At 63.3% G+C, this 11,905-nt stretch overlaps 1 protein-coding gene across 2 annotated transcripts in view; it reads right to left on the reverse strand.

Moving 5' to 3' along the window:
* LAMC3 (laminin subunit gamma 3) overlaps positions 1-6,087 on the reverse strand; it is a 51,838-nt gene extending 45,751 nt beyond the window's left edge. For both annotated transcript variants that reach the window (XM_016133846.2, XM_036217754.1), the window contains exon 1: positions 5,712-6,087. In XM_016133846.2, coding sequence (XP_015989332.2) covers positions 5,712-6,087 — 376 coding nt within the window. The remainder of the gene's footprint in view (positions 1-5,711) is intronic.
* Between the last annotated feature and the right edge of the window lie 5,818 nt (positions 6,088-11,905).

Below are 11,905 nucleotides of genomic sequence, written 5' to 3' on the forward strand. Positions count from 1 at the left end.
CAGACGTGACCCAAACGCGCACACTCCGAGTCTGCAGAGAGAGAGGTCGTAGGTCATTCGAGACCAGCCCAATAAATCGGGGAGCCGAAGGGGGGCCGAGCGTAGTGCGAATGACGAGGGGGGCAAACGCAAAAGAACGTTCCAGAGAACGACCTCGTGATCTGGCCGATGACGAAACGATGGAGAAAAGAATCACGGTCCACGCCGGAGCCCTCGCGCCTGGGCGTGGAGAGAGAGACCGAGGGGGGAGCGGGCGGGGAGGCCTCTGCTTTCCGAGTTTAAAAACACAGCATAAAAGTGACCCGCTCACCATTGTCGTGACCCCGCCACCCACACGCACCCCCAGAACCCTCTACGCCTTCCCCAAACGAAGCCACCAGTTCAACAGCCACTCTCCTCCCCTCTCCCGCTGCCCGGCCCAGCCCCCCGCGCCCCCCATTCTCTACGAACTTCGACTCTCTTCTACGGACCCCAAGTGAGTGGAATCGTCTGGTGTTTGGCCTTCTGTGTCTGGCTTAGTTCACGTAGCATGGTGTCTGTTCGAGGTTCCCCCACGTGGGGGCGTCTGTCAGAACCCCCTTCCCGCGAAGGCCGAACGCTCACGCGCTGTGCGCACGCGCCCCCTTTTGCTTGCTCACTCACCAGCGAACGCTGGGGTGCCCCCACTCTGGGGGGCCCCCACTCCGGCCGCTGCGAACTACGCTGTGACGAGCCTGGGCGCTTCCGCTTTCGGATGCTAAGTGCGAGGTGGCGTGTGACATCCGAGGGCCGACGTGCAGAAAGACGTGTGAAGTGCCCGGTCAAGCGCTCGGGGCGGGGACACTGGGTGCGAGGTTCAGGGGAGTCCCAGGCGCCGGCCACGATCCCAACCGGCAAAGCCAGGGGCATGACGGGGAGAGAGGGGCAGGGCTGGCACGGAGATGTGGGGCAGCAGGGGACGGGCGGGAGGTGACGTGGCTGGGACCCAGGGTGAGCGTGAGCCGGGGCAGGGCTAGGAGGAAGGCTGGAGCCCTGTGAGTGCCACGGCTTAAGAGTTGGGGAGTTTCTGGAAGGCTGGGGAGTCATTCATTCCCGCATTCGCACCCTCGCTCCCTTGTTCCCGGGGGAAATGCGGTTCACATCCAGCTCCTACCGGCAATGTGGCCTCAGCCAAACTGGGTAGTGGACTGGAATGCAGTGACTCGGTTTCCCCGTTCGTAACAAGGGCGTAAGGACAGCGGGGCTTGGCGAGTGACCGCCTGCAAAGCGCTGAGAACGGGCCCCGGCACGCGGCAGCACACGGCGGAGTGACAGCCCTCATTCCATCGCGGGCTGGACCAGCACGTCCCGAGCCCCGTGGCACAGGGCCTTGTGCCGGGCTCTGGGTCCAGCAGTGGAAACAGGCGTGCCCTCTGCACCTCGGGGCCTGCGCGACACAAACAAACCGGCCCCTCGAGGCGGCACCACCCAGACTGCGATGGGGGAAGCGTGAGGGGCGGCGAGAAGCCACGGGCCGGCCCTCTGCCCCATCCTGGGGGCCGGGGAGGGCTCCCTGGAGGAAGCCACCCCTCAGCTGGGAGGGACAGACAGAGCTTGTCCACGGCAGCATCCCTGGGGCTTGGTACAGGGACGGGCGCACAGTAGGCACTCAGCGGTTTCGTTTATGGATGAGACGCGGGTTTATCCAGGAGGCAGGAGGAGAAAGGATGCGGGCAGGTGCCCCCACATACACAAACACCAGGAGGAGAGACCGTCGGGACCCTACTGAAGGGCAGCGGGCTACAGCCAGAGAGGGAGGCGGGGCAGAGGTGACCCGGAAGCCATCGCCTGCTTCCCAGGCTTTGGGAAGGACCCCCGCCACGACTCCCAGGTCAGTCCTGGGACGTGCAGGAGGGGCGAAGCGGCCGGGGCCAGCTGGACCCAGGGGCAGTCGGGGGACTGCCTCTGTGGGCGGAGGCTAATCAGGGCCGCTGCCTTGACCCCCTGACCTGCCTGGGGCCCAGCGTTCCAGCTGGAACCCCCAGGGAGCAGGAAGGAGGACTCGGCCCCCCAGAACCAGCCCCAGCCAACGCAAACACGGCCGCCCACGCAACAGGAAGACGCACCAACCCGAAGCTCAGGAGACCCAGCTGGCTGCGGGCTCCTCGGGCGCCCTCGGGGGCCCGCGGGGTCCTCCCGCCATCCGGCCCCGGCCACAGCCAGGTCCCATGGTCTCCCGTCCCCTCTGCTCCGTCCCTCTGCGTTGGGTAGGTCTGAGGACAGACACAGCCAGCGGCCTCTGGGCTCTCCAGTGCTGTCCCCTGACCTGGAATGTCCCTCATTCTCATGTCGACTCCTGCCACCCTCGGGCCCTGGCGAGGCCCCTGTACGCTGTGAACGCCCCATCGTCCCTGGGCCCAGCCGTCTTCTGCAGGGCCATGCCCCGGGGCCTCGGGGAAGACGCCAGCCCGCGCGAGAGCAGGGGGCACTGGGCGGGTGGGCGTCCAGGCAGGAGCCCACCCGCCTCCTCCTGCAACTCCCCCCTCGCCCGGGGACTCAGAACTCATCTGCCCAGAGACTCGGAGACTCGAGAGCCTTTCTGTTGTTCCAGAAGAGTCCCTGGAATCTAAGAAAGTGTATAAGGAGATAGCCCCAGCCCGGCCAGACGCGGGCTGCGACCTGCCTCGCCTGGACCTGTATCATTCCCGGGGGGGAGCACAGTCGGGGGAGGGTCCCAGGGCCTGCCATTTACTGGCTGCGTGACCCGGGGCAACTGACTTCATCCTTAGAAACTCAGTTTCCCTGTCTATAAAAGAACAAACCTTGCTGAGTTGGGGTGCCGACTCAGTGGGGTTCTCAGCACGTGGTGAGAACCCCCTGATTTGTTTCTGTCAACCTTGATGACCACCCACGCCCCCCCCACCCCACCCCCCAGGTCCCAGCCCACTGCCTCCCTCCTGGGGCGACGGGGAAGGGCTGGGGCCAGAGCCGGCTGCCGCCTTTCATCCCAGACAGGAAGGCTCAGCTTAGCAACTCGGGGATTTGGACCAGATGTCTGTGAGCTCGCAGGGGGCTGGGAAACCAGTGACCTCCGTCCTGGGGCTGACTGGCTGCCCTCCCTCCCCGGCCCCTCGGTCCACACCCCGAGGAGACCCCAGGCCAGCGGCCACCCACTCTCCTCTCCCACGAGCAGAGCTGTCCAGAGAGGGGGATGGAGCCAGCAGAGGTGGCCTGAGGACCGGGAGGAGACGTCCCCGGCCCACCTGGCTGGGCGTCAGGCCTCCCCCGGGAACACCGTGACAACCTCAGACCTCGTCTGCCCCCAGCATTATGCAATCCATGTCCTAGCGTGCGGCAAACCAAAGTCCAGCGGACCCAAGTGGGCCAGCTCTGGGGCTGCTGGGGGCTCTGGCGCCCCTCACGTCTAACTGGCTCAGGATGTCTTTCGGGAGCCAGGCTGGCGAGCATGTCCCCATCCCTTCACAGAGGGCACCCCAGGGGAACTCAGCCCCGAGCTGCTGTCAGCAGAGGGACACTGGTCACACATGAGGACAATCGCGGCTCCGGTGAGCACCCGGCTGGCCTGAGCTATGGGACCCACACAGCTGACGGGAGGTGGCCACTCTTATCCCCATTTCACAGAGGAGAGCCTGAGGCCCGGGGAGGTGACCGCGCTTGGCCACTCCGCGGCCGGGCCTGAGGGCAAACGCCGATTTGTGATTTGTGCCCTATTCTGTCTTCCGGAGCCAGCGAGAGCCTGGAGCTGGGCCCGGAGCAGAGAACGGAGGAGGCAACATGGTCATTCATTCATTCATTCCTTTGTTCACTGTATAAACACTTCCAGAGACACAGCCGTGGGTGTGCGTTTGCGTGTGGAAGAGTATGTAAGACAGTACGTGAGAGCGTGTCTATAAGAATGTGTCTGTGTGGATGTGTGTTTGTGCGTGAAGGTGAGTATGGGTGTGAATGTGTATGAGTTCATGAGGGTGAGTGTGTGTGAGTGTGAGAATATGTGTGGAGGTGAGTGTGTATAAGCGTGTAAGGCCTCAGCTCCACCCAGCATGGCGTCTCTGAGCCCTGGGACCCCCGGTTTTAGAGGGATGGAATCCGCCCTGCTGCCAAGTGTCCTGGCCAGGGCTGGACAAGGCCACACAGCAGACACACAGGGCCGGGCGCGGCCACGCACCGGCCCCCGGACCCAGACACTTCCCGGCCCCTCCCACCTCGCCGGTGCCTGGGCCGAGCCCCTTGTCTGCCCTGGGATTCCTCCGACATATGTAAGCCATCAGCCAAACTCCCACCCTCGGTCACGGAACGGCACGTCTCCTCCACAGCCCCCACCCTGTCCCAGATTCCTTCCCCTGTGGCCTTGGGGTGCTGCCAGCCCCGTCCAGCCAGCTCCCCCGGCCTTCCTCCCCCACTGGTTCCCTGCCACTCGCCAGGGTAGGGACCGCGCCCCACTCTGACAAGCCGAGAGAAGGTGCCAAGGCCCAGGGAACTGAGTTTCTTGGGGTGGCACCCAGCATGCTCACTGAAGAGACCCTGTGTCCCCCCACCTCACGGACTGTCATTTCCCTGCCCTCCCCCAGGCGCTGTCCCCCCAGGGCTAGGAAGAGCGCACTCCACTGACGGCTGGAGCTCATGTCTGGGACTTCAGGCCCCGACCTTGGACACACGGTACACACACGTTCGCATCCAGACTGCCATTTGGCAGCTGTGAGCCTTTGTGCAAAACACGGAGCCTCCCTGAGCCTCAATATTCTCATCTGAAGAATGGGGACATGGTCCCATAATCCCGTCTCCAAACCGCTGGGCTCCAGATATGTTCTGCAAAGCCGGACTTTTCAGAGTTTACAGGGATGATACTGTCCTTCCACAGCGGACGTGTGAACACCCAGCTGGGTCCAGGGCCACCGGCTGCACGCGAATGAGATTTCAGCAGCTAAATGTATGAATATTCGCTCTAAGTAGGATAAACAAGGTCTATAAATAGCCTCAGGTCAGACTTAGCAGCCAAAATGAGTTATACGAACACTTTGAGTTTTCAGAGTGTTGGGAGATTTGGACACAGATAAGGACGTGGGGGCCAGTGGAAGCCCCTCTGAAGGGGCCGTGGGGGCTGCACGGGTCAGACGCTTAGCTCAGTGCCCGGCACAGCTGGGGGCTCCAGGAGCACCTGGCCACGAGGGAGCCAAGGGCTGGGTCCAGACCCTGGACTGTGACTCCCAGGCCGTTGCTGTGGAGTTGGGTGGAGGGAGGCCATGCTGTGGGGTCCAGCTGCCCAACCGCAGCCTGAAGCACAGCTCCTGCTCCGAGGGCTGAACGCCCCAGGGATGAATGCTGAGGCTGGTATCCCGAGAACACCCCAGGGGCCGCATGCAGCCTCGGGGAGTCACTGAGGCCCCGAAGTGGACCAGATGACCAAGATTAGGCTCCTGCCATGGGGGGCAGACTAGTTCACCCACTGGTGGGTCGCCTCCCCTTTTCCCCATCACAGCTCTGGGTCTAGATGGCGCCATTGCAGGGCATGGTCCGCTGCCCTGCAAAGGGCTCCAAGAGGCTTCCCGTCCCTCCCAACTCCCGGGGACCCCATCAGTCTACCTTTCCAGCTATTGGCGGACGGGTCCAGTTCCTGAGCTCCCCAAATCTGGGTCCTACAGCCAAGGCGGGGCGCACACCAGCTGCGGCCTCTTGCCTCGGACCCGCAGTGGAGTGGGGACAGGGGATGACTGGTGGGGGTACCTTGCACTTACCCAGGCGGAGGGTGATGTTGACGGAGGTGGGGTACTGCACGCCGAAGGCCATGGTCGGGCTCTGCCACCAGGTGCTGTCGTCTGCGCTGTGGAAGTCGGTGAGGTAGGAGGCGTTGTGGTGCAGCTGGGGGTCCGCGGCGTCGCAGCGCTGGCACTGCGGCCCCGCGCCGCCCGGCGCGCCCACGTGCGGGCAGAAGTCCTCGGGCGGCCGGCCGCACGTGTGCGAGGCCACGGCCAGGCGGCCGAACGCCGCGTTCTCGAACACGGGCAGGCAGCGCTGCGCGCGCCCCGCGCCGTCGTAGCACGCGCCCATGCCCGCGCCGGCCGCCCGCGGCGCCAGCAGCGCCAGGCCCAGCACGAGCGCGGCCGCCGCCATGGTCAAGGGCGCCGACGCCCTGCGCTCCTGGCCGTGCGCGCCCGGCTCTCCAGCCCGGCTCGGCTCGCTCGGGCGGGCGCGCACCGCGCGGGGCTCCGGGACCCGCCTCCCCCGGCGGGCGGGACCCGCGGGCGGGGCGGGAGGGGCCGACAGGGGGCGGCACCCCCACCTCCGACCGCTCCGTCCCTTGGCGCTGACCCCACCTGGCGGACGCGCCCGGGAGTGCTCGGCTTTGGAGCAGCGGGGGCTGGGGGTCCCTAGCCTCGGAGGGGGCTGGGGGTCCCTAGCCTCGGAGCCTCCACGTCCTGACCCTAGAAAGGGAGTCGTCACCATACAGCTTCATTACCGCTGTCGGGAGGTTTTGATGGCTGCTCGTTAAGCGGAGACTGCTCACCAGTGCCTTTCGCGTCCTGAGCTAAAAGGGGACATCTGGGACTTTACCTAGTCTTTCCATCACACACCTCTAGCTAACAGTAACGTCACCTTAGGCAGGTTCGCGGGATGGTTCCTCACGTTGCCATGGCTCCATTAACCTTGAAAAGTGCTGCCGCTGCTGCTGGCTTCTTTCTGTCCTCGAAGGAAAGAGATTCTAACCTGATACGTGTGACCGATGGTACCTGGCCTCATCACAAACGCCACCTCCGAGAGGCCCCAGGAGATGCCCTCCTCTACTCTCCATTCATCAAAGTTTAGTAAATCAAAGGAGAAATGCCCCATGGTCTTATCAAGGGATGCTAGAGGAAACATAGATAACATATAGCAGCTCTTCCCAGAAGAATCCAGGGAAACTAGAAATAAACTTCCTGAACACGCCGATCGCTGTTTCTCAGCGGCAGCCTTTGCAGCTGGGGTCCCGGATTCAGAGTCGGTCCCACGGGTCAGATGTCCTTGCTTGCGATTTAGAAGGCGGAAGTGGGCAGGGGTCATCTTCTGCCCTGCTGGTGACAAGCGAGGTCTGCAGCGGCAGCGAGCTTCCCCTTCTCCCGCTCCGTGGGGATCGGGAGGCCTTTGTGGCGGTGGTGGCAGTAGCTGTGGCAATCTCGACTTTTATTTCTGGCTCCCGATCCCAGTCGCAAGGTGAGCTCTCGGAGTCTCAGGTGGCGGCCGCTTGCCAGGCTGGTCAGTTCTGCAGTGTCCCAGATGTCAGCCCCTCCGGTCCCTCCAGCCATCTCCCCCTGAGCACCCATTCCCTACATTTGGTCCTTCCCGCTGGAAATGCTGCCATGCTTGGCCCGGAGCCTGGCATGGAGAGAGTAGGCGAGACAGTGCTTTATACGCTGTGAGGAAGACGATGCCTGTCCTCGGCGAACCCAGCGTCTGGTCGGAGAGGGAGGGGCGCACTGAGTAACGGCCGATGACATTCCAAGGCCGTTCTTGCGTGTTTAATAAAGCCAGGCTGTGGCCATGTGTTTACCGTCATCTGTTCCTCAGCAACGTGCCATTGTGTACCCGGCGGCGTGCTGGGGGGCGGGGCGCAGAGATGTGTTAGACGCCCCCCCCGACCCCCCCCACCCCCCATCACCCGCCCTTCCAGGGAGGGAGAGGCGCGCACCCTCAGATGTCCATGGCCAGGCTGACAGGATGTAATGAGGGCGGGGCCCGGAGGCTGGGGTGGCCAGTTCTGCCTGGAATCGGAGGGTGCTGCCGGGAAGAGGTGACAAGTAAATTGAGTCATAAAGGACAAGTAGGGGAAAGGGCATGGCCGGCAGGAGGTGCAGCACGTGCAAAGGCCCAGAGATGAGGACAGGGAGGGGAAGTCTGTCGTGCGTTTGCAGCTTTGGGTGCGGACTCGGTCCTGGGGGGCGAGGCTGGAGTGGGGTGCAGAGACCAGGTGATGCGGGGTGCTGGGCACTGTGCGGTGAGCTGGGGCTTTGTCCTGTAGAGGGTCTGTGGGGGCTGAGAGTTGTGAGTTTGTAGTGGGACAAGGACCTCGTGTGCCTCTCTCTGGTGTCCCCAGGGCCCGTGCTGAGCGTAGCTCAGCGAACGTTTGGGAAATAAGCAGGAGCCACGTGCCTGGCAAAGGCTGACCTTATAGGGTTGGGTCAGAGACTATGGCTTCTTCATGGGCACCGGCTGGGTATTCGTGGACCTTGCCAGCTCCCAGCAGAGCCCTCGAGGGGACCGCCTGGCCTCTGCTGGCGACCTCATCGGTGTCTGCAGGTCTTCCAGGCTCCCCGCCTGCTGCATGTCCAGTTTCTCGCGGGCTCCACCTCCAGCTGTTCACGGTCACCCAGGATCCACCACCAGGTGGCGACATTGTCCGCATTATGGGACTGGTCCCTCTCGCCCCCTGGTGGCCAAGGACATCTTGGTTGTTCCTGCATAGCGAGCGGACCGGGGATGAGAAGGGTCGTTGGGACCAGGGCACTGGCTATGTGACAGAGTAAACTGAGGCAGAGCGAGGGAAAGTGGTTTGCTGAGGACACAGTCACAGCAGGACGTGACCAGGTCTCTCTCGTTGCTGAGGTCGGCTCCTCCCAGGATGGGAGTCAGGGCGGGACTGGGGTCCACAGATGCCAGAAGCAAAGTGTGGCCCCCACGGGAGTGTCTGTGTACCCACAAGGTCTCAGGACAACCCCCAAAATCGAGGTAGTGAAGGACAATAACACTTCTGTAACTGCAGGAAAGGGACTCTGAATGAGCCAGGAGAACTGGAAGTCACCATGCGGGACACTGGGTGACAAAGTGCACACGGCCAGCTCTTCATCAGGAGAAGCACTGTCGCCTCCGAGCGAAACAGGTCTTCGCGGGGCCACAGAAGCAAAAGCACGCACGGCCTCGGTTTCCCTGCAGCCTGGAGTTTTGAAACCTGACCCCACAACCTGCCCATGGCCCTGACCAATTGTCCTCGTGGTGGCAGGAGGCCCCGGGAAGATCTTGGGCAGAACAGCCCATGTCACTTTCCCTCAGGAAGATGGATGGCGGTGGAATCCAGGAGGCCAGCATGGAGGCAGTGTGCCAGGAGAGGCTGGTGTCTGTGAGGCTGATGGGGGCTGTGCCTACGCCGGCGACCTGGGGAGTCTCTGCTGAGGCCCGGCTTCCTGACTCAGGGCTGCAAGCAAAGGTGGCGCACGCCCCTCCCGCCCGAGCATTCCTACCAAGGGTTAAGACCTTCTAGGAGAAGAAAGGAGGGAGAAAAACTCTGTTCTGATTTGCTTAATGAACATTAATTAAGAAGACAGAAGATAGCAGATTCCTTCAAGACAGAGATGAAAGTCCTGTTAATTAAATCTGGGTAGATCGGGCAAGGGCCCTGCCGACCCCACCGACAGCGCCACAGTCTCCTTGGAACCCTGAGGTGGGGGCCCCAGCAGGAGCAGAAAGCAGCCCCCGAGCCTCGGGGCCGTGCCCTGGAGGCCTGGGGAAGCGCCTGCGGCCCAGGCTCACTGTGGCGCCCCGGGAGGGCACTGCCCCTCTGGGCACCCCGTTCTTCCCAGCCGGTCAGCAAGAGCGTTGGGCTAGGAGGCTTCCCACGACACCTGGCCTGGCTCTGCACACCTGGGCCTCAGTCTTTCCTTCCATCGAGTGGGAAGACCCCACCCGCTCGGCGGACAAGCAGACGAGACAGGAAGTCAGAACTGGGAGGGTGCTGCGTGGGGAACCGTGGGAGAGGAAGTTTAGTGACTGGCTGCACCCAGCCCCCCGCCCCGGGACCCTGCATTGTGATTGCCTTCTGGGGTGCTGTCCTGCACCTCTGAAACAAGGGCAATGTGGCCATCACAGAGGCTTCTGGGGACCAGGACTGGGCTGAGCAGACCAGCAGCACAAATAAGTGCAGACAGGGAAATCGAGGCTCGGCCAGTGGCAGCCCCGTGCCCAAGACCACCCTTCCAGTCAGTGACGGAGCCTGGATTCGAACCCCGGTGTGCCTGGACCCAGGGCCTACGCTCTTTCCCACTTGAAAGCTCATCTTCTTCCTCCCCCACGAAGGTACAAGAGAACATACGAGACGTAGAAAAGAAGGTCCAGGAAGGAACATGACAAGAAAGACGTCTTCCTCCTTCAGGGAAGTCCGTCTTCCTTCCTTCCTTCTCCTTCTTCCTTTTCCTTCCTCCCTTCCTCCTTCCTCTCCTCCTTCCTCCTTCCTGTCCTTCCTTCCTTCCTTCCTTCCTTCCTTCCTTCCTTCCTTCCGAGAGCACCTGCTCAGAGCTGGCCCTGTGCTGGGCCCCAGGGTTGCCGTGGTGCAGGCAGAGGGTAGTCCACAACCTCATGGGGCTTCCCTGAAATTTAGAGAGACGGACAGTGACCCCGGAAACAAAGCCGTGCCTGAGGTAATGACCCATCATGGTAAGGGCCGCAGAGGAAATGGCCGAGAGGCGGGGACAAACTCCGGGAGGGCGTGAGCTCCGTCTGGGCGGCCAGGGGAGGCTTCTCAGAGAAGGGGACAGCTCAGAGGAGGCCCGTAAGAGGGGAGGGGACGCGGGTGAAGAGGGAGGGCTCATGCTGATGGGAGCTGACAAGGGGCCCCTCAGCCGTCACCCTCACCCAGTGTCTTCTCCCTGGAGTTAACGAGTTCAGACAGGCCGAGGGACATGACACCATTCAGCCCCGCAACTGTCCCGACCCCCCGCTGTGCCAGGCCCGGGAGGAGTCAGCCCGGGGAGAATCAAGGAGGCCCAGAGAGACAAACGATGCCCCTGCCTTGGGGGGCGCAGGGGCCAGGGGCTTCGGAGGGGTGTCCCAGTGGCTGTCCATTCGCCTTTCATTCTCTCGCTGGACAGACATTTACTGAGTCCATGTGGCAGGCCCTGGGCCCACCCAGGGGACAGAATGATGTATGGTGGTGAAACGTGCCCCGTGCTTGGGGATCCAGGCGGTAAACTGGCAGTTATACCACAGGGTGATCGGAACGCACCCCGGGGTGGTGAGAATAGAAAGGTCCAGCTCTAGGCCCAGCGTCTGGCCCCTGCCAGCTCTGGCTCCCCCTTCCTCTGGAAGCCCGGGGCCCAGGCCAGCTACCCTTGGACCTGGCACCGCCCCCCCAAGGAAATGCCCTTGGCTAGCTCCACACAGACATGGCCCTGCCGTGCCCAGACACAGCCGAACGGCGCCCACAGGCAGCCCACAGATGCCAGGGCTGGAGCCCACCCTGTGGGTAGAGTAAATAGCCCAGTTCCCCCGACCCCCCGGGGGGTTTTCTTATCTGTCTCCCTCCTCCCCAGACTAGGGGCCCTCGCAGGTAGGCAGGGAGGGAGGGGTCTGACTCATCTTCCAGGCGGGCCGCAGAGTGTGGGTTCACGAAACGCCTAGCAAATGACTGAAGGATGATGAGTGAATGATAATGGATGATAAATGAATGAATAACAAAAAATAAGTGAGCGTGAATGAATGAATGGTGCTGGACGGATGGACGCACGCTTACGGGGACGGCGTCTCCCTCCCGGGTTCTCCTCGGCCTCTGCGCCCCCTGTCCTGGGCCCTCGCTCTCCCAGCAGGAGGCACTGCCTGGGGGCCCCCCTCCTCAGTTCTCCGACTCCCCTGCCACCCTCTCTCCTCGGCCACTGGATGGCCTGTGCCCACCCCCTTCCCAAACATGGCCAGCGCGGTCTCACCTCAGGCCTTTTTCCCGGCCCGTCCCTCTGCCTGGGCCCCTCCCCTCCCTGCCCGTGCCCTGTGCCCCGGATGGAGGCTGCTCCGGCCCCCCCCCCCTGGCCCTCGCTGTGCTCCCCACCGGCGGCGCTCCCTCCCGAAGCTTCGCCACGCCTGACTCCTCACTCCCGGACGTGCTTGTCCGTGGTCCGTCTCCCCCACCGGAGCGCGAGCGCCCTGAGGGCGGGGGCCGCGGGGGCCTCATTTCCTGCTGCGCTGTCCCCCAGCC

The sequence above is a fragment of the Rousettus aegyptiacus genome, unplaced genomic scaffold (assembly GCF_014176215.1).
Source record: "Rousettus aegyptiacus isolate mRouAeg1 unplaced genomic scaffold, mRouAeg1.p scaffold_m13_p_3, whole genome shotgun sequence".
In the NCBI taxonomy this organism is placed as follows: Eukaryota; Metazoa; Chordata; class Mammalia; order Chiroptera; family Pteropodidae; genus Rousettus; species Rousettus aegyptiacus.